General features: G+C 45.0%; 1 protein-coding gene across 1 annotated transcript; it reads left to right on the forward strand.

Annotated features, from left to right (window-relative positions):
- Positions 1-106: 106 nt before the first annotated feature.
- On the forward strand, positions 107-26,213 carry LOC118111176 (segment polarity protein dishevelled homolog DVL-1). The gene is made up of 15 exons (XM_035159568.2): positions 107-646; positions 6,094-6,163; positions 8,152-8,273; positions 10,872-10,990; positions 14,961-15,099; positions 15,926-16,019; positions 16,152-16,221; positions 16,330-16,469; positions 16,970-17,046; positions 18,356-18,423; positions 18,549-18,626; positions 18,719-18,853; positions 19,459-19,626; positions 19,713-19,928; positions 22,404-26,213. Exons 1-15 carry the CDS (start codon positions 477-479, stop codon positions 22,922-22,924), a joined length of 2,187 nt encoding a protein of 728 aa, XP_035015459.2. The 5' UTR covers positions 107-476; the 3' UTR covers positions 22,925-26,213.
- Positions 26,214-26,910: the final 697 nt, after the last annotated feature.

The following is a 26,910-nucleotide window of genomic DNA, read 5'->3' on the forward strand; positions in this document are numbered from 1 at the left end:
TGGACTTCAAACAGCTGCACCTGCTCTCTCTCTCTCTGCTCCACATGTGCACGAACACCAGTGTGTGTTGTTCCCAGTGTGGAGCGTGTTGTTGTGGTGGTGGCGGCTCCTCACGGGCCCGCGCACAGCCCGGACTCTCCACTAGATGACAGCACTCTCTCGCCCATGGTGGGGAAAAAAAAAAATATCAAGAGCGATATTCCCAACGCAAGGATGTGGACTGTCCCTTCCTGTTTTAGTGCCGACACAGCCACCGTACCGACGCACGGCGCAGCAGCACCACGGGCTCTCCCCTCGTTATGTCCGGATCCTGTTCGCCTGAGACGCGGAGCTTCATTTTCCACCGCGGGCTCCGAGGCTTTGTGTGTTAGGCGGCGAGCGGCCGTGTTGTTCCTCCGCTGACGCACAGCGGGCCCGTCCACTGCGCCTCCGCCTCGGTCCTTCCCCGCGTCAATGACCGTCCTCCCCTCACGCTCATGGCGGAAACTAAGATCATTTATCACATAGACGAGGAGGAGACTCCGTATCTGGTCAAGCTGTCCGTGTCTCCGGAGAAAGTCACCTTAGCGGATTTTAAAAATGTCCTCAACAACAGACCCGTCAACAGCTACAAATTCTTCTTCAAATCCATGGACCAGGATTTTGGGTAAGCGGTCGCTCATTGTTATTATTATTATTATTATTATTATCATTATCATTATTATTTTTATTATAACCCTGTTATTAATCCGTCATATTGTGTTATAGCAGTGCATGTTTAAACAGCTGGCTACAGGCCGTGTCACGGGCAACAACATGAGACGATGCAGGCTGCAACATCTGTACATGTGTGCAAACTACAGTGCCATGTCTGCCTCCATGCTCCTGGCACCTGCTCATTATTACAGGCACACACTCACAGACACACACACACACACACACACTCTCTCTCTCACACACACAGACACACACACACACACTGTTTGAAGTGATACCGGATCTGTCCAGAGCCCTAATGACGCAGCCCCGCATGCATTACGCAGAGCCGGACCCCTGCTCCACACAGACACCGTGTTAACCCGTAATCATGTCAATACATATTAATAAACGTCAGAGCGATGCTGACAAAAGAATCCACATGTTCAAGTTCTCAGGTTTCATATTGTTTTGTTTTGGTTCCCCATCCTCCTGAGCCTGATTATTGAAGCATGGGATTTTCCCGATGAAATATCAATTTAACTAATTATATTTCATTTATTTTGCTTTTTTAAAAAATAGCCTGGGGGGAGTTTAATTTCTTTGGGCACGCTTACGAACTCTCACATAATGGACTGCAGGTGAATCCCAGGAGAGCAACCACAAGTCAGTGATTGGGACTATTAGAGGTGCAATTATATCAGCAGTGTTTGTATTTACAGTAATTTGCCCCAGAGGTGGAGAAGTAAACGTCAGGAGATCAGATGTCGAGCTGAACCACATCTTCATGACCTTGGATTTGTAAGGTTTTTTCGCACGATTAGCTGCGACTGAAGTTTTCAAAAAGACAGATTTCAAGCAAAGGCTGTAGGAGAGACAGGCAGTGAGGACAAAGACTATACAATATTGTAATCAGTGGTAGTCAGGAGGGAGAGAACTGAAACAAATTATTTAAACCTAAGGGCATAATTTTACTACTGATTATGTTGTAGCATCAGTTATGGAACCAGAGAAGAAAATTTAATGACGCACAACTTGTCGTATCATTTATAGATGATGCAAGAAAACTAAAAATACTGTTTTTAATGGTGAATTCTACCCCAGAAATTCACATTAGGAATAATCAACATTCATAAATAATAGACATATTTCCTCACTTTTTCCCCTCTTCTTTTCTTTTGTTCCTTCCTTGTCCAATCGTTTTAACATCCCATCCTGATTTTCAGGTCAACAAAGCTCTCTTGGCTCCCTCGGTCAGTGAGATCCACTTGTATCAGGCCTCTGCTGGGAATGGCGTATTTGTGTCAGTGCCTTGTTTCTCATTCCAGTCTGAACAGTCATACATGGGCCCACACACATTAGTAACTCGCACTGCAATCGCAAAACATGATTGGAGGAAATGCAGGGGGCAGGCAGTGCCTATAGAGCCGAGCGTCACACATTTCCACTGCAGCCTGACCTTGTGAGGGAAGCCGGCTCTTCCTGGTGGCAGGCTGGGCTCGGTGCGCCGCTTTGTCCCCAGCCCCGGCTTCCTGCCTCTCGTTCATTGCAGGCCGGGCTGCTCGCGGGGCCTCAGGTGATCGACAGGCAGATTATGGAAACAAACAGGGCATGTTTGCTCTCACCACATAAGAACGCGTTCCATGTTGCTGAACACACGGCTACAGAAGGCCGACCGGCTCCTGCATGGGCATCAACAAAGCATGTTGAGTTCAGCTGTGAATTGGACATCGTCAAAGGACTGTTCTTTCCACACGGGGCTGTTATGCACAGTTTATAAAGGCGTCTTCATGAGCATTTGGGCCTTTGAGTTAAGGTTGAATATTCCGGCTCTGCAGGCGCCGTATGGCACTGGCACAGTATGGAAGCAAACTCAGTCAAAGGCACGGAGGATAGCTTTGTGGTAGCCATGCTGGCCGTACTGCACACACACAGACAGAATGGCTGCTGGAGAATTAGCTGGGGAGGAATAAGACTGCCGAGCAGAGAGGGAAAACATCAAATCCCTTGCAGTTATAGACAGTGTTTGAAATGTAAATGAGCAGTCAGTGGAAGGTCCTCTGTAGTAGACCCCCTGCTGTGCTGGAATAAAACAGCCATTTTCTTATGAGATTGCTGAACCACATTTGTGCCGGCCATATCGGCCCTTTAAGCAATGGCCTCATGAAGCTGGTAAACGGCTTGCCCCCGAAACGCCTCAGCCGACTGCAGCGAACGTGCCATTTCAGCTCCTTTTGGAATCTGTGTAACCAGGGGCTGTGGCTTCTCCGGCAAATTAAAACGGCGAACGTTTCTTTATGTACATCTCACACCTCAGTGTTTTTTTTCTTATTTCTTCTAGTCATATTCCTTCATTCATCCATATTCATAAGACAGGAAGTTAATGTAGGCTGGGTTGTTTTGAAGGCACCATTTTTCTTTTTTATTATCCGGAGACTTCAAGGTGATGATTTGGCGTTTTTATTTTGTCACTGCCACTGGTGGTGAGTGGGTTTGAGACCTCAGTATAATGCAAGTCACAGCGGCACTGTGGAGCCGAGGAAGCAGCCAAGCTGAAGCTCTGAAAGAAACAGTCTTGTTTGTGCCTCAGAAAATAGGGGGCTGGTATAAGGGGATTTTTCCTCTGCTGAGGAAGTGATGCTGAAGCCCCTGTAGTCGGGGGGGGACACAAACAAATCTGCAGCTTTTTATTTTGCACAAATGCCTCACAACACTTTGTTTTTGCCGTTTAAAGATTTCAACATTTGAAGGTTTTACTGCACTCAGGCGTCATAGCATTAACATAAAAGCTCTCACTGTTATAGTGACACTATAATATCCCTCTATTAGTGTCTTATTGTGACGTTATAAATGGAAAACAACGAGAACATCTGTTGTTGTGGTACTGAGTAAACCTCGTGGTTTCAGTATTAAATGTACCTGCATGTTTACTGAGTCAGACACTCTGTCACAAATCTATTCACAATCTTATTTGACTGCAAATATTTTGCTTCCCTGTTTATAGTATCATTAGCATCAGCCCCAGCAGTGTCCTTGGACTGTTGGCCGGTGTTGGCGAACGCTCTTCTCATGCGCCTGGTTTCTAGTTTAGGCTGCAAACTACCCAGCCCTTCTCCGTCTCTCACAGCATAAACAAACAGGTCTAATCTTCCCCAGCTACACAAATATCCCCGGCAGTGGAATATTCAGTGGTAGATCTCGTGTCATTATGCTGTGAAATCTGTTAAGACCTAATAAAGCTGTCAGCTCGAAGAAGTCAAATCTGTGACAGCACCAGACCAGGGCTCCAGAGTGCGACCGAACAAAACTCGGTGGGGTGCGACTCCGAATCGGAACGATGATTCATGACCTGACATCATCGGCCGTGATACAAGTGATTGTCTGTGTGAAGAGCGACAGACAGGAGCAGACACACACTCAAAATCCTAGCTGGAATACAGACCTACAAACCTAAAAGCTCATTGTACAAAGAAATATCCTGAACCGAATCGACTTTAAATCCAATGGATTTTGGATATCGAATTGAATCAAGACCTTGTGAATCGGAATCAAATCGAATTGGGAAATCAGTGACCCAGCCCTACTTCAGAAATGGGAGCTGTCAAGAAAAGGTATAATAATATTGTGGTGCCAAAAGGTGGAGTGAAAAAATGTGGGTGCACCTAAATTATCTATTGTTATTCCTTAGGCTCACCAGTCTGGAGCCCTGCGTACACATGCTTCTCTAGACATGGTGTGTGTGTGTCTGTGGTTGTTAAGAGTTCAGAAGTGGAACTGACACGGACGCTCCTGATATCAGATGGAAGCTGAAAGGAATGCAGGTCAAGGGTATTTCACGGCACATCGAAGACGTCATCTGTTATAACTGGTATTGTCCTCCAGTTTCCAGCCCTCTCAACAGATGGATAAATGTTTAACAGATTTATTTTGCATGCTGGTACGTTCAGACGTTGTAAAACACGTCTGTGAACCGTGTGAGTGGAACTGGTTGTCCTTGTCAGGCATAAGGAAGAGGGAGCGTTGCTGAAATTTCGTTGGCGCGGGCCACTCCCACATCCTCGCAAGTCACCTTACAGCTGGTCATGCTTGAAAGAGAGGATGCAAACACTTCCTACCTAACAAGCAGCCAGCAGAGTCTGCCTCCACCTCCCTCCCTCTTCCTCCCCGAGGTGGAACAGGCCACAGTCGCAGACTTCTGTGGTCGTCAGTTCCAGCCAGAGCGCTGCGTTATCTCTGTCCACCACTCCCTGCAACACCGCTCCCACAGCAGTGGCAGCGCACAAAAAAAAACACACAACACAGCTTGGCTAATCATGTCAGTCGCAGGGAAGTTCTGGCAAACAAGAGGTGGAAAGAGAAAGCTGTAAAGTCGCCGTCAGAGACACCCCTGGCATGAAATCTTCTTACGCTGTCCTGCTCTCCTAGAGTCGTGCTTTTACCCTTTCATGTACCGTGTTCAAAGCCGAGAAGCTAATATGAGATGTCCACATGTTTCAGAAATGCTTGGATATACAATTTCTGGGGGAAATCGTTAAGACGCACAGGGATTAAATTGGAAACCGGTAAATATATCAGGTTGTTTTAGGCCCCGTGTCGTTGTGTAAGGTTTTCATGTGTTCATGTGCTACCAGAGCGTCACACTCGAGCCCGGCAGGTGATCTGAACTGTGTCCCAGCAGGTCAAAGGGTAACTGTGAGGTATTTTTGTAGAGAATTTACAGCCGAGCTGAGGCTGACACACCGGATCACTCTATTAATACACTACTGAGCCGTGACACCCTGTTGTCGGTCTGTCTGTCTGTCTGTCTATCTATCTATCTATCTATCTATCTATCTATCTATCTATCTATCTATCTATCTATCTATCTGTCTGTCTGTCTGTCTGTCTGTCTGTCTGTCTGTCTGTCTGTCTGTCTGTCTGTCTGTCTGTCTGTCTGTCTCTATCTATCTATCTATCTATCTATCTATCTATCTATCTATCTATCTATCTATCTATCTATCTATCTATCTATCTGTCCGTCCGTCCGTCCGTCCGTCCGTCCATCCATCCATCTATCTATCTATCTATCGTATACAGTGGATCATTGTGAAACACCTCTGCTGTCAGAATCAATCATTACAGTTTTATGGTCTCGTCCTTGCCAGGTTGAGCAGCCAGCTCTTATCTCATTATTGTGTTTAGTGTAACTGCACAGACGACGTTCATTAATCACAGATACCGACGTCGCTGCTGCTCATTGAGTTTAATGTGTTTTAGAGCCATGTGGAGAAGTCATGAATACCTCTCAGTGAGTGTTTGTCAGCGATGCAGGAAAGTGAAGTGTCTCCAGGCTGTGCTGTGTGTTTGTGTCGTTCAGCTGACTCCGTGTCCTTCTCCCGGTCAGTTGAACCTAACCGTATCTGTCTGCCTGTTCCCCAGGGTGGTCAAAGAAGAGATTTCCGATGACAACGCCAAGCTGCCCTGCTTCAACGGGAGAGTAGTGTCCTGGGTAAGTGAGATTGATGGTGCGCCCGTGCGGCCCCACTCTCCCAGCAGCCTCAGCTCCGGACCAAAGAAATGTGCACCACTCATGGATCATGTAAATGTAGCTGTGTAACGCCTCCGCAGCTTTTTAGACACTCTTCACCTTCAGCTCCCTGTTCAGCGCAGATCTAAAGGTGTGAGTGCTTTCATCTCAACTGTAAAATTAGCCACAGTTACGAAATACAATCACCGTACAATCACAGTTTGCTGAGTTCGACAATAAAACAATAAATCGTTCCATCTAGTGTATCCTGACCGATAGAGGTTACTCTATCGACTGTTTGTGTTTATAGAAAATAAAGAGATTCCCTGAAGGGACGATTGAGTATAACAAATCAATCTGTCACGTAAGAGGAGAATTTACATCTTAATCATAAATCTATCACACTGCACAGAACCTTTGGTGTATAGTTTACTGACAAACTATAATATTCATCAGTTATATTTACATCCATCTCCCATGGAGCCCACTATGCGTTTGTAGCCCAGAACAGACAAATCTCACACTGGCTCTAATTGAAAGCCTTTTTGCGTTTCTTTACTTTTAACTGCTTACTTTCCTCCTCAGGGAGGTCGTAGGTCAGACTCAGCCACATGGTGGTGGCTTCAAGGTGGTGAGGGACCATCTTCCTCAGTGTCACTACGCATTGTAGTTACTATGTAATAACAGGGCTCACCATTTAAACTTTAATATATGCAATATTCTATGTGTAGTTTGGTTTAATGTTGCTGAAATGTGATATGATTAAGAATAATACCATTCTTTTACTTGATATTAGATCCAGTTACAGGTTATTTTCTTCCCTTTTTATGTTTAAAATGAATAAGAAATGTAGTTAATGTCATGGGTGCCTTATTTTTTTTATTTCTGTGAGATTTTAATAGAATACTTACAATTAAACGATGGAAAAGGACAATAAAATGTAAAACATGGGAGACACCTACCCAAACCCCATATTACTGTGCATGGATCATTCATTACAGTCATTAAGTTGCACCAGGCAGCTGGTCACATGTTATTTTACATTAAATAATCCAGTGAGCTCCACAGATTAGGTGAGACCAAATTTAAAATTGGGAATTTAGAAATCAATGTCATAAAAGAAAAAAATCCTAAATCTTTAAATGTGTGGAGGTATGGATGACAGACGTTTTTATATATATATAATCTGTTCTCTTCTGATTTTGAATTACATTTTAACATGTTTTTATTTGGATCTATATTGTATGTGAAGCACTTTAAGCTGCATTTATTGTATTGAAGGTGCTTTACAAATACAGTTTATTATTATTATTATTATTATTATTATTATTATTATTATAGCAATTTTCTATAAATCAGTTGAGCCAAGGACCAAAGTGAAATTTACTCATTGTTGATGTGTTTCAGACAGAAAACCAGACTCAGAAGAAACTGCAGAAATACTTCCAGAAAAAGTAGAGTCAGGAACAGAGTTCACTGAAGAGCCTGATGACACCTGTGACTCCCTGAGCTCACATTAGAATAATCACATCCATACAGTTGTTAGTCTCCTCGGCCGCCTGCTTTAACTCTCATTATTCTGGTTCAGATGAAAGCAGAGTAGCCGAATCTATGGGTCATTGTGCATCATCCTTTGTACTGACACTCAACTGGGTAAAAGCAGTGAGGTCTTTTAAGTTTCTGCGTCGCTCGCCGTGTTTCTCAAGTTGTTTATGCGTCGCCACCAGTCATCTCCAGGCCGCTTTTCAGCATCTCATTTCACCGCTGCTCCTCGTGCACAGACTCCCCGTGTGTCTGTCTCCGTGGGGGCAGCATCACCGTGTTCATCGCAGAGTGTGTTGGGGTTGTTTTTGATCCCCCCCCCCACCCCCCGCTCTATGGGGGCCTATATCATCCAACAAAGTATTTATTATTGTTTGTGTTTCTCTACCGAGCCGAAACCGTAATGAACCTTTCCATGTCTCCCTCAGTTGGTTCTGGCAGAGAGTGCTCATTCTGATGGAGGGTCTCAGTGCACGGAGAGCCACCCGGAGCTGCCCCCTCCTCTTGAGAGAACAGGAGGCATCGGAGACTCCCGCCCCCCCTCCTTCCAGTGAGTAGGCTGATAAGCGCTCGTCATACATGCACAATTGCACACGCATGCATGTAGGCAGATGTATTCAAGCACACCGTTTCTTTTTCACAGCGAACAAAATATGTGCTAATCGTAACAAGGATTGCTTATGAGAGCTCATCATCATGGGACTCATATGGGAGGTGTAGGTGGCCCCGTGTGTTAATATGACATATGCTACAGCTTGAGAGCGTAAACATGCATGAACGGCTCTCCCACTTGTGTGTTTGCTCCCTTCCCTACACTCGACATTAGTACGCTCGTCTATGTTAACGTGAGCCGCCACTGCCGCTGAATCTTGAAATAGCCATTGCGGCATAAACATCTTCAGGCAAATACTGGCACTCAGTGAGGCCCTTTGTACCCAGTCACTCAGAGCACTCATCCATACTCGGCTAATGAAGGCGAATGTGGTTGAAAAAGACAGTGGTGCCTGAAAGCAGAGAAATTGAGATGCTCCTGACAGCCTGAGTCCGGTTACCTGAGCCCGGACTTTAAAACTTCAGCCTGGCAGATTGCAGAATATCACTGCACCAGCTCAGGAGACGTCCCGGGCTAAATATAACTGGACGGACTGGGGGCAGTGGGGGCGAGAGTTGTTGCCATCGCATCACCAGAGCAATACGGCTGCGGCTCTATATTGAGAACAAGCAATCTGTCATGTCTGTGTGTATCTCTTTATCCACTGTTTGACATCTCAGCTCGCTTTTGCCCTCTATGGGCTGATCCCTGCTGCTTGGCCTGTCAGCCGTCCTGATGGTTTTATTGTTCCCGGGGCCCTGGCTCTCACCACGATTACCGCCACCTTGTGGAGTGAAACGAAAGCGCGCCAGCCCCCTTTACCCCCACGTCATTTTCCCCCTCGCCGCCCCCTCCTTCACTCTCCCTTTCTGTTTCTCTCTTTGAGTCAGACGGACAGAGGCCTTTCTCTCAGACGGCGTGCTGAATTCCCCACAGCGAACGCCCTCTCTCCCCCCTGAAATTAATCCAGTCTCCCACCTTTTACCGCTCTCTGTAAATAGCTAGAATATTATTACCACTTCATTTTCCCTTTGTGCTTTATTCATGCATTTCATGTGTTTGTCGGCGTGAATGGCTCTATTTGATGAGCACACAGAATAGGTGTCGCTGCGAATGGACACAACTGATGTGCTGCTGCCTGGTAATCCGGATTAACGTACATTAAAAAGCGCCCATCTCCATTTCCCAAGAGGGAGGGGGGGGGTGGCTATTGGCAGCAATGAGGAGTGGGGTGGGTGGGTGTGTGTGGGGAGGGGGTTGAAAGGAGGTGGCATTTGTTCACAGCTGCAGCCCAGCGCCTTGGATAATCCCCGGATCAGCAGGCCTGCCGCCCGGCTGCTCGGCTGCCGCTGACAGCCTGATTGTCACCGCCACATCAGTCGTCACGCTGCCTCCCAAATCGCCACCGATAGAAACGCAATCCAAACTCTGCATCTTTGGTGATATTTGCAAACATGCAGTGATCTGTGCTGGTGAGGTCCTGCCCAGGTGCACCCATTAGCACTCTGCAGCCGGAGCGTGTAAGCACGGCTCATTGAGCACTTCATCCCGCTGAGGGGACACAGCAGACGCAGCATCCTGTCCACTTTTGGGTTTTTAATTTGCATTGATCTCTCGCATATCGGCATTGAGGTGTGTCAGGGAAACAAATGCAGCCACTGCAGGATCATGTTTGTGTTTTATCTTTATTTACAAATACAACACGTGTCCGTATACTTTACGGGCTCTTCCACGTGAGCGTGAGTGGGCATGAATGCAAGTTTTATTATTTATGCAGCTGTAAAGTACATGTTGCACACATGTCTAAGTGTGTGTGACAGACTGACAGGGTTGAGTAGAGTTCTCACCGGCTTCAAGTTTCCTCGGTGCCTGGTGGCTGTGTACGTCCCTTGACCCTGGTGCCTGAGGCCACGGCGTCTCCAGCCCTCTGACAGAATAACTATCTGCCCTCCAGCCCCTCCAGAGCCCCTCAGACTCCTCCCAGACCCCAAGTACACAGGCCGTCTTACCGCTCGGCCCACACCTGATCTACCACTTCTCGCTTTTTTTTAAATGCAATCTGTCATCCTCCCCTGTCTGTCTCTGTCCCAATCACGCTCCAGGCACCATCTGGGCTTTCAATAGGTCTCATTAATGCAAGTATTGTGCAGAATGGCTCCCTCTCAGGGTATCTGGTCATTAATGACACTTAGTAAAAAACACATCACATACCGCAGAACAATGAAAGTGCTGTTTTGGCCAGAGGGACTGAATTTGAAACAGTCATAATATGAGTTCCATATTCCCCTAAGGTTGAATGGCAAGCAAACTGATATTATAACAGACAGAAGTGTATTGTGGCTGGGGGATTATGTTCACTAGTGTTAATTAATCTGAAAGATTTTCTGGGAGGGAGGCAGAGAGTGTGTGTTTTGTGCATCATTATGAATCTGAGGGAAGTATTTCTGATGTGTGTGTGTGTGTGTGTGTGTGTGTGTGTGTGTGTGTGTGTGTGTGTGTGTGTGTGTGTGTGTGTGTGTGTGTGTGTGTGTGTGTGTGTGTGTGTGTGTGTTGCAGTGCCAACGCGGTCAGCAGTCGAGACGGCCTGGACACCGAGACGGGCACCGAGTCTCTGCTGAGCCACCGCAGGGAGCGCGAGAGGGAGCGCGCGCGGAGGAGAGCGCGAGAGACTGAGCGTGAGTATTATCAGCGTGGAGCAGACGGATCCTTAAAATGCAATTATCCTGTCATCCCAACTTATTACATTTTGGTGCCTCTTACTCAAACTCAAACTTTTTCTACTCTGCACACGTCACTCACCTCCACAAAAAAAAAGGGGAGCGGATATTCAAACGTTCGAGAGTAAAGAAGAAGTAAGAGGTGAATCAGTTCGACTGTTAGTCAAAGATTCTGGAATCCACTTTCCTCCCCGAAGATTGTCACGCTGTCTCCTGTGTGGCTCAGGTTTATGGTCAGAGGCTGTTCCACGTGCTCGTCACACTCCCAACTTGTCCAATGATGAAACCCTGTCAGAAGACACTTGTGTTTCATGAAAAATCAGAGGAGAGTCTATTCCAGCTGTTGTTGAGATACAAATCCTGCCATGCACAATCTACCTGGACATGAGATTGTTGATTTCAAAAGCCCTAAGAACCGTTATCAGGTGCAAACACATCTTTCCTTTATTGTTTTGGTATTTTTACTGAAGCAATTTCTTTGGCGGGAGGAGGAATGCTTTCTCCCTGATCCCTCAGAGGACGTGCTTGAACTGCTCTGTCGGCTTTACCGGCTCTATTTTTTTAATATGACAGCCTCAACAGGCAACATCCCATATCTGCTCTGTCCACAACAGAGAACAGTGTAGGCTGCAGGAAAAAAGATGTGTTTTGTTACCAGCATAATCAAACCTGAAATATTTAGATATCCACTTCATTCTCTCCCTGTTCTTGGCAAATAGCGATTTTTGGCAATTTTTAGTTGGATTCATGGCAGGAAGTAATAAAGACGCAGCCTCTGATGCAGTCGGCTGTTGTTGTTTTTGTACTCCCTGCAAAGCCAGTTGTCTCCCTCCGTCTCTGCCTCCCCTCATCCTCTCTTCACAGCAAGTGTGGCTCTTTGTATCCTGCGCTCCAGGCTCATTAAGCAAATACTCATTAATTTATGTGGTGCAATTGGTATCACATAGTATCAGCATCAGGTTGTGGTTGTAGGACGAGCCGCAACTGTCTCGCAACCTGGGAACTTTATTCTATCGACTGATTTCATCGTGATCTCACTGTTGGGCAACTTTGGACAGTGTGTTTGTTTTTTGACTCGGCTCAGAATGATGTGTTGTTGACGGTGACAGCGTCAGAGCCACAGCTGCCGACTGCCAGCTGCACATCTGTTGTTGTGCTGGTGATACGGAAATACATCGAGTCTAATGAACGTTATGTCCGTCCGCCAACCTCCTCTCTGTTCACTGACGTCAGGCGCTGCTGCACGGATAATGGAGAATAGAGAATTACTTTAGGAGCTCACACACAAACACACACACAGGTTGGCACATTCTTATTAGGACTTAACATGGACTTCCATTCATTTTGTGGACAGCCAAACCAAAACCTTAATCTTAACCTCAACCCTGACTTAAACACAATTCACTTCGTGCCTCTAACTCTAACCAGGACCTAGGAAATGTACCTTTACCTCATTATAGCACAAGGACATTACATTGATTCACATATATTTCCTGAAAACTTACTATAACTTAACCATAGTTACTACTTGTCTAACATTAAGCTAAATCTAACCTTAAAACATGTCTTCACCTTAAAATGTAATGATATTTATCTTACGGATTTAAATTTGTGTCCCCATAAGGAAGACAAGTCCCGATAATGTGACAGTGTAGGTTAAACAGATTTAGGTTCCCACAACATGAGTAATACCTGGACCACAGACACACACACACATGCATGCACACACACGCACACACACGCACACACACACGCAGTGTCTCTTTCCTCACCTCACATCTCCTCGCCCTTCCACGGGACTTGTTGTCTTAGTTGGGCGTGTGTTCCTTGTGGTTCCAGGGCTCATGAATCTAGTAGCAGGACCTAACAAAGTGGAATTTAATTCTGCTCAGTGGTTTCCGTCACAGTCACATGGCCTGAATGTAGAGACATATGAAGCCGTAGTCGGCGCCGGACCCCGCCTCTTCACCTCACTGCCTGCAGCATCAGCAGCAGCAGCAGGAATTCCCCTGTCACCTTATACACACGCTTCAAGTGATCCTGTCTCTGTGTGAATGCTCGCTGTTTTTACGGCGATCAGGTAAAGTGCTCTGTCCCCGGTAAACACAAACCCTTGTTGCTTTTCTGTCTGCGCTGAAGCGTTTGAGTGTGAATGGATGAATAATGTAGCAGTTGAGAATTTTAGGAGGGATGAACAGGTGTAAGAGCCCCGAGGGCAGCATGACGGCGTTATGGGATATGATCCGTTTCGAGGCCGTAAGACAAGACTCTGATGTTCGGTTATTGCACCGTAGCAGAGAACATCTAATACCTCAAAAAAAAAAGAACAACTGCACAAAGCATTATGCTGCTCAGTGCTGCTGGGATTTGGAGGTTGAAGTCAAAGCATACATGGCTAAGCCGGAGCACTTACGCTTGTGTTAAAGTATTATCACGAAGCACAAACACAGCTGGTGAACTTCAGCTGTCCTGCGTTATTAGAAAAAGTGTCTTAAAATCCCGTCTCTCGTGCTCCGACGCCGCTCAAAAGTAGTTGAGCTTTTAACGACCCTGATGATGTTTTTCACCTGAGGCGGAGACGAGAGAGGACGGCACATCATCTCCAATCCCACATTATCTCCCTCTGTGGGGGAGAAAAAACATCAACTGATTGGTCAGGAGCAGATTAGCAGTCATTCTATAGCTGCGTGCGATGGGAGGGAGGGAGGGAGGGAGGGAGGGAGGGAGGGAGGGGTAGGTGGGGGTGAGGAAATACTTTCTCCCGACTCTCAGCTCAGTTTGTCCGTGCGTCGGATGAGAGCTCGCCGTTTCTCTGTGGTGAGAGGGATTTGTGTTGTGTTATGTCCGTTGATGGAATCTGACATTATATGGTACTGGAGGTTTTATTAATTTATTCCAAGGTGTTTTATTTTGAAAGTTACAACTATTATTACTTGTTGTGAGCGTTTTGTAGTTAATGTTTATGTTGTTCATGTAATTTAATGTTAAATTGTTCCTTTGGCTTTTATCTAATGAGTTCTTTATCTGTTCATTTATTCCCTTTTAAACGTCACAATTTAAGAAAAGACTTTATATATTCACTCGTCAATGACAATCTCTTTTGTTGATCACCTGTTTGTGTCACCGCCTGTGTTGTAGATGAGCTGCGAGCAGCCGGCCGGTGGGCAGAGAGCGTGTGGTGCACAGGCTGGGTTCTAGAGAACGACTAGCACAGACGGAGCAGAGCACAAAGACACAGATTTCAGCCTGTGAACCTGCACCCTTGTGTTTCTCCTTTGTTTTGCTCTCTCTGGTGTGGCAGTCATCCCAGCGCGGGAGGAAATATGTTTGAGTGAATCCTCTCAGTGGATGTCATGTCCCTCTGCTGATTGAGTGCGTATGTGCAGTGGCTCAGCTTTCATAAGAGCACCTCCCGGGCGGAGCCAGCGATGGGAACTGCCACATTGCTGGAATGTTTTGCTTGCTCTCGGCGAAAACGCTGGGTGCCACGCCCTCTTGGCCTTATGAGATCTTTCCGCCCAATCCGCTGTTACCCTGAGACGTCCCCACCTCAGTGGCAATGTACGTATGGAGGTGGACAGGGTGGTCGTACCTGGGACTTTTCTTTCTGTAAGGAAGTGAATTAATGCAGAGCTGTGTACAGTAAGACACTCGACTTGGAATAAATCCCAAATATCTGTATTTCTACCTTTTCAAAGAACTGAACCTGTGACATTCTTTCCACTCTCAGTCCTCTGTAAAGTCTGATTTCTGATTTTCATTGATTGAAAAACCTCACATAGACGTCCTCCCCCTCGTTCTGATCTAACCCCTCGATGAACAACATGACCTCTTGTCTGACTCACCCCTCTCTCTCTCTCTCTCTCTCTCTCTCTCTCTCTCTCTCTCTCTCTCTCTCTCTCTCTCTCTCTCTCTCTCTCTTCTCCAGTCCCTCGCATCAACGGTCACTCTAAATCAGAGCGCACTGCCAGAGACTCGGCCATGGGTTACGACAGCGCCTCAGTAATGAGCAGTGAGCTGGAGTCCAGCTCCTTTGTTGACAGTGAGGAGGATGAGGATGCGAGCAGGTAACACACCACTCCTCGTCTACACCCAGACCCTTGTATCTGTAGATATTTGTTTGTTTCTGAAATTATATCTGTTGTTTTTTTCAGTTTATAAAAAAAATAGAAACACCCAAATATATTATTTCTGCAGTAGACATCATTTATCTGAGTATTTTCCCTTGAAACTCAGTTATTTCAGTGTCGTACAGTAATTTGGGGGAGTTTTACTTATCATTTATTTTGCATTAGTTGTGGCGGATCCATCACTAATTCATGATACTTCTTTAAATCACAATTTGCTACAGAAGTGCATCTTTTTTAGTTTAGAGTCTACTTCTTTTGTAAAATGTAAATGCACATTAATTCTGCATTGTGTATTCTGTAAAGTAATTCTTTATATCAGCAAATGCAAATTCAGATACTGAACCAGGCCAGAAATTCCGTGGGGGGTCTCATTCAGTTAAATATTAATTAGCAGCACAGAATATGAAAAAATAATCTAATCGTAAACACTGAGAAATTATGTTGTAGATGCAATTTGCAAATGGACTAATAACACGAATCAGCTCTATGTCAAATATCAAAATAAAAATGTAATTTGATTATAGTAAAATAGTCTCTTAACATATTGTCCTGCACACTTTGTATTTTGTCTACCTGTGGATATCCATTTATGTTTACGTTTGCTTTTTTAAATGATTTATGTTTAACATTATCAGATCATTTAACCTTAAACCAGGTCATTTTGTTTTACACACCTCGGTCATTTGCTTTTTCCGTCTTATTTTAACATCCTATCTTTGTCTCCTTCTTTCTTTTTCCTTTCCTCTCTCCTTCTGCGTTTCAGGCTCAGCAGCTCCACAGAACAAAGTTCTTCTTCGCACCTGATGCGCAGACACAAGCGCCGCCGACGGAGGCACAAAGTGGCCAAAATAGACCGGGTGAGCACGTTGCATCCGCCGCAGCTGAAATTGAAATTGACGTTTTTTGAGTTTGAAACACATGAGAGAGCTGATTGATATTGACTATTTGTTGCTCTACATATTCTCATGTCCTCCTCCTGCTTTTTCCAGTCCTCGTCCTTCAGCAGTATCACCGACTCCACGATGAGCCTCAACATCATCACCGTCACACTGAACATGGGTAGAACTGATACGTCCACCACTATAATGCTTATATCACAACTTTACACCAATAATTTCTAATATATATACACATGGCTAGAATAATCCTGTGCTTTCTCCCTGACAGAGAAGTACAACTTTTTAGGTATCAGTATTGTTGGTCAGAGTAATGACCGGGGAGATGGCGGCATCTACATCGGCTCCATCATGAAGGGAGGAGCTGTGGCTGCTGACGGGAGAATAGAACCTGGAGACATGCTCCTCCAGGTACATGAGCCGATGATTTCAGTTAAACAAATTAACATTCAACAAGAATTCTGTAATTGTGATGTAGTTTTGTGGTAAATATCAGTGCTTGGTGTGATGACAACACGTCTGCTGCTGCTGATTCACAGTGTGAAAGCTGAATGTAGGTTTTGTGGCCCTTTTAAAATCCACTTCCGTCACGAGGATCTTTTTTCCTAAATCTCCTTCCTGCCATTTGCTTCTCTTTTGATCTCAGTGGCTCCACCTACTGTCGAACACACAACGGCTGATTCCACTTTGCTGCCGCACCAGCATTCATAATATAGGTTTTATTTTGACCGTTGAAAGTAGCTTAGGATTTGCAGGCATCTGAGCACGGCAGAGATTAATGTGTGTGAGCTCATTGAGTTGTGTAGCAGAGGTTAAACATAACGATTTAGTCACGAAAAACACAATGTACAGTTAATGAGTGGAATCTGACACGTGGAGTTGATCATGTACGTTTGTCTCGTGTCTGGCAGGTGAATGATGTGAACTTTGAGAACATGAGCAATGACGACGCCGTCAGGATTCTCAGAGAGATCGTTTCCAAAACCGGGTAAGAACATTAAAAACCTGTTCAGATCACTTCCTGAGCGTTTGGGATCGTTTAGCTCTCAGCTGCAGATCAGATTTACAGAGCAACCCCACTGTATGTTGGGTGTAATATTACACTGGATCAGAGAGGCTGCTGTTCTGGTAGTCGGAGGATTTAAAGAATTAAAAGGAAAGCCTGCTGAGAAAAGGTCATGACTCTAAAATATGAGCACATCCCTAAAAGTGTATCTATCGTTGCTAAAACAGTTGTAACTTCGGCCAGAGGAGGTTTTGTTTTTCGGCTGTGTCTGTTTGTTTTATGCAAAAACTGGTTAACCGATTTCCATGAAATTTTATACAGGGGTGGGGTATTTATTTTTCTCTTTCTCTAACATGGTGAGATAGAGGGTTTTTCAACACTTCCCTTGATTTCTCAGAGAATAATTCATGGAAAATCAGGCACGTTAAGGGGCCTGATATTCATGTGTGTGTGTGCACATCCAGATAAACATCTAGTGAATCTAAATGTGGTTTCATAAGAGGCCTGTTGTGCCTTGGCGGAGGAATGAACTCTGCTGACTCACATACTACACTTTGTTTTTTAGATTTGCTGATTGCTGATTAGATTTTCCGCACCCTCTTTGTGACCTCTTATAAAAGTTTGTGATCAGCTGTTTTCCTGCCCCAAGCTTTCAAAGCACACACACTTATACTCTATAGCATAAATAAGCAGATCATCTCGGGGAGTCAGTTTGCGTTGACTTGTTGTAAGTGCTATCCTCAGGAAACTGACCTGATCTCTATGCTCATGCATGAAATGGAGCTACTGATAAAAATCAGTTTCCAACGTGATAGTTGAAAACGCCCTTGTCTCGTGACGTTAAAGAAAAGGGAAACACAAATTCCATTTCATTAAAATTCCACATTTTATCTGGATCTGCTCCAAAATGTAACGAGTTCTTCTTTGGGTCACGCCTCACACCTCCACAGAATTTCAAGGAAATAGGCTCAGTAGTGTACTGACTGTGCACATTTCTGTCTGTTGCATTATTTGGCTTTTAACAAACTTTGCCTTTTGGTTTTTAAATGGCTTAATAGGGTTAATATTCATAAGAGGAGGAGACATGTTAGGCTGAGTCAGTAGCTTCCTTTAAATCAAAGCTTAAAACCTACTTTTATCGAAATGCATTCCCTGTTTTTACCTAAATCTAGTTGTTATTCTTGTAATAGGTGGTCATGCTTGAATTTCTGTCACGTTTAGTGTTTTTATTTGTGAAATACTATATTGTTCTCTGCATTATTTATACTAATTTACTTTATTCTCTCTCCAGTCCTATTAGTCTTACCGTTGCCAAATGCTGGGACCCGTCTCCACGAAGCTACTTCACGATCCCTCGTGGTAAGACCTGTGCAGTCATGTGGATATAGATCTTAATTCTTCTTAGCAAATACATAAAACAGATCAAATATATTTCATTACATTTGGAGCAGATGTCCCGAAGGTTTAACTGTGTCATTTTGCAGCTGAACCAGTGAGACCCATTGACCCTGCAGCCTGGATTTCACACACCACTGCCCTGACGGGACCTTACCCGCACTACGGTAAAAACAACCAACCACAAACATCCTTTCTGGAGTGATTATGATAACATTGCAACATTTTGAATTTCTCAAAACTCCTCTCCCTGTGACAGAGTTTGACGACTTGCCTTTATCTGCAAGTAAAACGGACATGGCAACTATCGTCAAGGTGATGCAGTTGCCGGACTCCGGCCTAGAGATTCGAGACAGGATGTGGTTGAAGATCACAATCGCCAACGCCGTCATCGGTAAGTACAGCTCGATTGTGTGGAAACAAAACAGAAATTAAGTTTTTCTTTGAGAGGAAGATTTAATAATTTATTGTAAGTACGACTCATACAGGTCTGTGTTGTGAACCCTGGGGCTGTCTTTTGACCATAGTGCCCCAGTAACCCTTCAAAATTTACACCCATGAAAGAAGAATAAAGAAACTCACAAGTTTATTGGTAATTGCTAAAGATGTGGAATACAAATGTGGGATTTAAGACAGAAATTCAGAAAATTATCAAATCTGTAATCACAAACTAGATTTGTATTATTCCTAATATCATTTCCAATCTTTCTTTTTAACTATACAAGTCTCAGTATTAAGTCTGAGAACTGAAAAGTCTCTTGCATAGTTTCAGCATTAACTCCACTAACTTTGTTCAAAGTTGTTGTGGAGCTCGTCTCACTGTAGCCAGTGCGGTCACTGTGGATATTGTGTATATCACCAGTATTTTCTAGCATCTGTTCTACACATCAGAGCAGGAGACTACATGTCTGTGTGTGTGTGTCTGTGTGTGTGTGTGTGTGTGTGTGTGTGTGTGTGTGTGTGTGTGTGTGTGTGTGTGTGTGTGTGTGTGTGTTTCAGGTGCTGACGTGGTAGACTGGCTTTACTCCAGAGTAGAAGGATTCAAGGACCGGCGGGATGCGAGGAAGTACGCGAGCAGTCTCCTGAAACACGGCTACCTGAGACACACCGTCAACAAGATCACTTTCTCCGAACAGTGCTACTACACGTTCGGGGACCTCTGCCAAAGTACGGCCACTTCTCTCACTGTGTCAATAATGCATCTCGATTTAATGAGTATAAGGATTGCACTAAATCTTTCCCTCTCCAATAAGACATGGCGTCGCTCAACTTAAATGAGGGATCCAGCGGCGGAGGCTCCGAGCAGGACACCCTGGCACCGCTCCCCCCCACCAGCAACCCCTGGCCCCTGGGCGGGCAGCCATTCCCCTACCCTCCTTTTCCCTCCGCGCCCCCCAGCTTCCCGCCAGGATACTCCGACCCGTGCCACAGTTTCCACAGTGGGAGCGCAGGCAGCCACAACAGCGAGGGTGAGCAATGAGGAGGAGGAGGAGGAGGGGAGAGACGCGCCTATGTTGAGCTTTTCCATCAGCTTTTTAATTGATTAATGTGATAATTTGACTCAACATGCAACATGACACGTCAGTATTGACACACCACTAGTCTGACTCCAATGCTAACGTATCTGAATAGAAGCTGAGAAGTTGACACTAAACTGCATTTTTCTTAATGAAATATGTGTAATTTCTAAAACACGTCCTGTATTGTCAAGGTCAATCATGAGCATCTTGAGTCATGCAGCGGACAGCTCTGCAGTACTGGGTGTGTACTCCAAAACAAAATAAATCCAATCAGTCGCCAGCTTGAAATGATCAGCGCCAAATCCATCCGTCTCCAGTTTCAGTTTCTCGAGTGCGCTTTTGTCTTCATCTTGAGCGTGATGGTGCTTTGTGTGGCTGCTGCATGGTTGTGGACACCTGCGTTGAGGGAGAGCGGAGAACAAGGGGGTTCATACGTGTCACTATATGTTTGAAACCAGGCAGTGCAGACAGATCATGGTGAGTTTCATGTGACCATCCATCAGTCTAATCTCCATTGTTTTCGAGTGATTCCTCCACTTCATCTTCACGTCTTACTTTCAGCTGGTTGTCTTTCTTTCTATTGGTTTATCTGCCACCTTTGCAAGAACAGGAACAGTCATTAGATTAATTTTTTTTGCAGTTTTATTTTTATTTTGGCATTGGCTCATTGGTAACGATGCGGCTGCCTGCTTGTTTGAATGTGTGCATGTTTGCATTTTTGAGGGGATGTTTTTTTTTAAAAGTTGGATGACAAGAACAGGACCAATGACAGCGAGGGGGTAATATAGGTGATGAGCCCATGGGCCAGATGCAGACGGGTCACATTAGGTAGTGTGGGCAGGGGCCGGGCTGGGAGGTGTGTGTAATTCTGTTGTTCCCTCTGTTTCTGCTGGGCAACGTTAGACTGAAGGAGGAGGTAGTCCCAGGACACTGGGGGAACCGGTAAGCCTGCTAACCCCCTCCCCTCCTCTGCTGCTCTCTTATTCTCTCTCTCTCTCTCTCTGTTTAGCCATTGATTATTTTTCCATCCCTCTTTTCTCCACCTATTTTACTGTAGTTCTAAGGTATTTTTATTTTTTTCTCTCCGCCCATCCCATGCGTCTACCTTCGTCCGTTTGTCTCCTGTGTGTGACTCTCCCGACAGTCCATTCTCCCTCTCTGCACCTCGGGGGGGGGCATGCATTCATACTGTGCTGGGAGGTGCATGACGCAGGATGATCACTCCAAGGCTTGTGCTATCATTCCCACAGACAGGGGGCGATCATGCACCACTCTACCCAGTACTGTTGGGCTCAGTGCGGAAGTGGGAGATCGAGGAATGTTTGATTTTGCAATAACGTGGTACACCTCCATCAGTTTCCCACGAGCAGCACTGAGACGTGACACAAACCTATATATTTAAAACAAAAGTGACAATGTGTATATAATAAGAGTTGTGTTATTCTGCAGTGTGCACACAGTGCTGTGTAGCAGTGTCTTTCTGGTGCGGGTGTATCATGTTTTTATTTCTAATCTGTGAATGTTTGGGTGTTTTCTATGAACATCAGATCAAAGTCCATGGGATTAGCTGCCGCAGGTGGACTTTGGGGGAAGAAACCTTTGAGACAATTCTGTTTGCCCTTGACTGTTGACTCTTGATAAGAACTGCATAAGAAAATAATTAGTCACACCTTAAACAAAATAACAAATAACATTTATACATATATATATATATAACAACAAAGACGCTGCCTGTTTGTGTCTGCAGCCGTTCATGAAGGCTTCAATAAGCTTGTACAATATATTTTGTTTAACGTGTGACCTTCTGCCTCCTTATTGATCAGTAATAAAATCCAGCTGTTTCTGAAGCAGCTGCAGGTGATGTAGCTGTGTCTCAATTCAGGGGCTGCATCCTTCGGGGGACGCAGTCTACCCGACCCACATAGACCACCTCCTGGTCTGGTCTACAGAGGATTTCTGTGATCGGCGTCGCCAACTTTTCCCGTCCTCATTGCTAATGCCTAGCAACAGAGATGCAGTTGGACACACCGAGAAAGTATTTTTAGCATGTGCACTATTAGTTTTTCGGTCAAGTTGAAGTGTGATAATCAAGCATTGGACGTCTCGTTGCTTGCCAGCGAAATTACCTCTTTGAAAAACAGTTCGTCCCCAAAGCGCAATGAATCCTGGGATAAGTTGGGCAAGGAAGGATCAACCTGTTTGAGCCTTTGTTTGTTGGGGATGAAAAACAGCAGTTGTCAGCCACATTTGAAGGAGCCTTCGAAATTAAACGGCTTAGTCGCACCGCTGAGATGCAATCATTCTTCAAATGCAGCCTCCGAAGGATGCGGCACCTGAATTGAGACCCAGCTTGTGTATTTGTAGTTGAGTGTGTTTGTATTTCAGAAGGACAAGCTAAAGTGTTTTGTTTCCACCTCTCAACAGGAAGCCGAAGCAGTGGATCCAACCCCAGTGCAGGCAAAGGTAGACGCTCCTCCCCACAGGAGAAGGCTCAGAGGTCAACATGCGGCGAGTCAGAGCCCGGCATCCGTGGAGGGAGGCGCGTAGACAGGTCCGCCAGCCAAATGAGCCATCACAGCCACGCCGTCTCCAGCCACAGTCACGCCCGATCAAGTCTCAGTCACAGTCAGTCCCACAGGAGCCACCATCACTCACAGAACAGCCACCCCTCCTTCACCTACAGCCACGCCCCGTTCACCAAGCCCGCGCCAGGCTCCTGCGCCCAGAGCGAGCGAAGCCACGCCTCCTCCTACGGCCCCCCCGGCTTGCCTCCTCCTTATTGTCTGGCCCGTCTGGCCCCCAAGACCTCGGTCAGCAGCAGCACGCCCCCCGGAGCCCCCCCCGGGAGAGAGTTAGCATCCGTTCCTCCTGAGCTCACCGCTAGTCGCCAGTCCTTCCAGCATGCTATGGGCAATCCCTGTGAGTTCTTTGTTGACATCATGTGACAGGACAGTGCCTTGAAAACTCATCGAGCACAAAACAATTCTCCACGAACCCGCCCGTCCCCTCCTCCCTTTCTTTTCTGTCTCTGAGTTCCGAATGTAGACACTGATGGGCCTCCACCTTAACCCCCTGCTGTCTGTCTTTCCCTCTGATGTCCACACAAAGGACTGCGGGTGGCACGAGCACAGCAGGAGGGGAGTCCTCTCACACTTACAAACACGGGTCCTCGGCGACTGAAAACCCTCTTTTGTATTGACGTGACGTGTACAGTTTGTGAAACGTGAATGGTATTCAATGTGGTGATTCTTTAAAGCTGCCGCGCAGACATGCTCTCGGGAGTGTGCACTCTACGTAGGATCATTTCTGTTCTGCGAGACCTTTAAGATGTCCGGGGCCTGGATCTCAATCCCCAGGACCCAGACCGACACCTTCAACCCGCACTTAGGAACTTTTTAATTTTTAGGGGGCCTTGGACTCGGACTGGATCTCCTGACTCAAATCTGTGCATAGCCGAACGTTTTTTACTCTTTTCACTAAACCTTTTTCGGCCCCATTTCCTTTAAGGTGTGGCACTGCCACCGGTTTTATTTAAGTTCTTACCTGCCAAGACTAACCTTGAGTTGACAAACGGTGGATTTCTTCAACAAGGGAGGGCCCCGCAGCTTAACTAGGCTGCATCTTGCATGACTGTCTCAACTGCTTTAAAGAAAAGACGTTTTATGAATACATTTTGTTTTTAAAGTATTACCATTGTTGTGGAGGGGGAGGCGTTACCTCTTGCCAAACGTTCTAAAGGAAGAATCCGTACACTGGATAAATTTTGTGATGTTATTTATGTGCCCATGTTGCGTTGATGGTGTCATACTTTGTCTACTTCGACTGACTGACAGACAATCAGACATCACCCTTTGTGAACCAGTGGCCAGTTCCCACTGTCCTAGCTGTTCTTTGTCGAATGTATCGTTATTCCTGTCGGTGATTAAACCCTGACGCTCCGGACAGTTCAGTTCAAACACTTCTACGTGAGCGAATCAACAAACGTACAGGATTGCAAACAGTGGACACCCACCGCAGCAGCGAGAGCAAACTCCACAGGGTTGGCGTGAGATAGAACCAGTTTGCTGTTCAAGCATCATCGTCGTGACTCTTTCGAGTGTGAGCTTCGGAAAAAAAAAAGTTACAAGCCAAAGCCTCACGTTGTGTATGATGGACATTTGGAAGCTGTTTATGATGTAAATCTCCTCATGATTGTCATCAGACACTTCTCATTTTTGCGAGTTCAAAGTGACTTTAAGGGGAGTCCTGGCCTTCAGACGCTCATATCCTTGTAAAACAATGGCAAACCCCTGTTGTATCTACCTAAAACATAGAAAATAAGAAGGAAAAAACACACACACACACACACACACAATGCTCTTTCTATTGTTGTGAGGACACTCATTCTACATAATGCCTCCCCTGGGTCTGTACACTAACCATAACCATCACACATATATGCCTAACTCCTCCCCCTGCCGTTAACTTAATTCTAACCTAAACCGTAAAACCAAACTCGGCACCGAAGCTGTGAGGATTGGCCCAAATGTCCCAAAATGTCCCCACAACGATGGTTTCGAGCCCATATATGTCCACACAACCATAGGAAGACCACACACACACACACACACACACACACTAGCACTTTTCCATTTTTTTCTCTCCCTCCCTTTAGTATGAAACACTGTTTGCAATCAAAGCTTTCTCTTTAATTTTGTTTCTTTACAAAAAGAAGAATAAATTGTACATAGAAATTTATTATATATATGAATAAAAGTATATATGTTCAAAATTTTGATGCATTTTCAGTGATAATCACCTGGATATTAACTGAAATCTGAAAAATACACTTTTCTCTTTTTAGGTTGGGCCACTAGATGGAGACATCAAATCTCTCATTCATTTGTATGTTCTTGTTTTGAGTGTTTTTATAAAAGTATAAACTGTGTTTTGGAAATCACCTTGGTCAGTAAATTCCAAATTCAATTAGGCTTTAGTATATTAAATGTATGACACATCCAAGTAGGTGTTTATGAGCAGTCACTGAGTAGAAGGTCATGTTGTTGAACTTTCAGACGACTCAAAAATGTCAAATGCACTGTAAAACGTATCTATTATATCCCCAGAGCAACAAATGTGTCATCGACACGACAGTGGCTTTCACACAGTTAACACCCCTGAGTGGAACTTCCGAGCACCACCTGCTGCGTGTACTTTCCCCGTGGGCTGCCGTTACTCTCAACAGGCCTGACTGTATGTCAGTACCCACACAGACCCCGGTCTGCTTGACCCACCAACCACAGTCGCTTGCGTCAATCATCGTTTGAGTCCCTGAAAGTGACGCCCACTCCCCCACACGAGAGGAGGCATTGTTGGAGGTTAGTCAGGAAGGAAGTGACGTCAGAGCCTGACAAAGCTCTCGAGACGCACTTCTGCAGAGGCAGATTAAAAAGTATAATGCTGAAGAAGCAGCCCCCAGAAGCCGTCGCCCTCATAGTGTTTGTAATACAGAGCGAAAGCATGAAGTCTCAGAAACTGAAGTCTGCCACTGTTGTAGTTTGACTCTCATTGAGAGCTCATGTCAACCTACATGCAAATGCACACACTCATTTACCAGCAGAATAATTATCATCTCCTTACCGAACATCTCAAAAGTATTTCCAGAGTTTTATGTTAATCGAGCTATTGGGGTTTACGTTGCTTCAGAGCTGAATCTCTAGAGGGAGGAAGAAGGGGAAGTGTGGGAAGTGTTCCTTGGTCGAGGCCGTGTGGGCAAATAAGGTGCTGACTTTTGACATCCCTGTCTCTTGAGACGTGGGTATGCTTTTAGAGTAGGTCGATCAATGGTTCAGCATTTCTCTTGAACCGGCTGGACGTGAACCTATGACCATCAGTCACACCAGCTCACCGAGGTTACATAGAGCGAGAGCAGACATTCAGGGTGAGGAGTGGGAATGAAAAGTCGAAATCGTGGATACCGACCTTGTTAAGCTCAAGGAAGCATACAGCTGTGTTATTATGTTCTTAATCTTAGTCCTGACTTAATGCCAGGGCATCAATATCCTCAAAGTCATCGTGATATAAGGTCATCTATTGTCTCATCGTTACTCATCAAAATAGCGGGGAACTCTAGTTCCCTTTTTATAATAAATAAGTGCCATAAATGTGTCACGGGAATAGTTACACTTTACGCCATTCCACTGAAGCTACTTCAATGTTTAATAACTTTAATAACTATAAAATTCCAAATGATTATCATGTTTCACTTTTAATTTCAGTTTCCTTATGCTCCAGGGGATCCTCGTGGTTTCCTTTCTCAGGGGATGAAAAGAGTTTATCACCAGTCACAGTAACAACAGGTGGTCGGGGCGGGAATTTTTTTAACTTTTCTAAAGCTCATGACATGAGTGACTCGGGTGACTCGGGTGACTCATCAGGATAAGTAATATTTATCGGAGGGGTTCCTTGGAACGGTAAACAATGACATTTTGATGTGCTTTGTGGTTTCTATTGTTTATCATTAAATGCTCTGATATAACGATAGTAGAGTTTTTCACAGAAGCAGGAAAGTCCCTCGCCACACGTTTACGCTTTCTTCACTAAGCCACGTGATTCAGACTTTGTCAAATTACATCAAATTAAACTGCGGTGAAGTTTAAATATAATTAAAAGTACCGTTACTTCATTTAACCTTTGGTAACCTCAGGTACAGAAAAACTATGATTCAGTTACATATGACGTCTGTAAATCCACCGCTGAAAAGTGGTGATTATCGTCTCTAAAAGGATGAACATGAAGGAAATATTAGATAATATGATAAGTAAAAGTATAAAAATTAAAAAGAATTTTCTCTGGGTTGGTTGCACTTTTCCAAAAGTAGTTTAGTTCAGTGCTTTATCAACAATTAGCATTAGTGAAATGTGTAATTATTGATAAAGTAGTATATATATAT

The sequence above is a fragment of the Hippoglossus stenolepis genome, chromosome 6 (genome assembly GCF_022539355.2).
Source record: "Hippoglossus stenolepis isolate QCI-W04-F060 chromosome 6, HSTE1.2, whole genome shotgun sequence".
NCBI classification, from domain to species: Eukaryota; Metazoa; Chordata; class Actinopteri; order Pleuronectiformes; family Pleuronectidae; genus Hippoglossus; species Hippoglossus stenolepis.

Coding starts and splice junctions, on each gene's coding strand:
- LOC118111176 (XM_035159568.2), top strand. CDS start 477: ATGGCGGAAACTAAGATCATTTATCACATAGACGAGGAGGAGACTCCG. Junction 16,222..16,329: donor CACCGTCACACTGAACATGG/GTAGAACTGATA, acceptor TCTCCCTGACAG/AGAAGTACAACTTTTTAGGT. Junction 16,470..16,969: donor CTGGAGACATGCTCCTCCAG/GTACATGAGCCG, acceptor CGTGTCTGGCAG/GTGAATGATGTGAACTTTGA.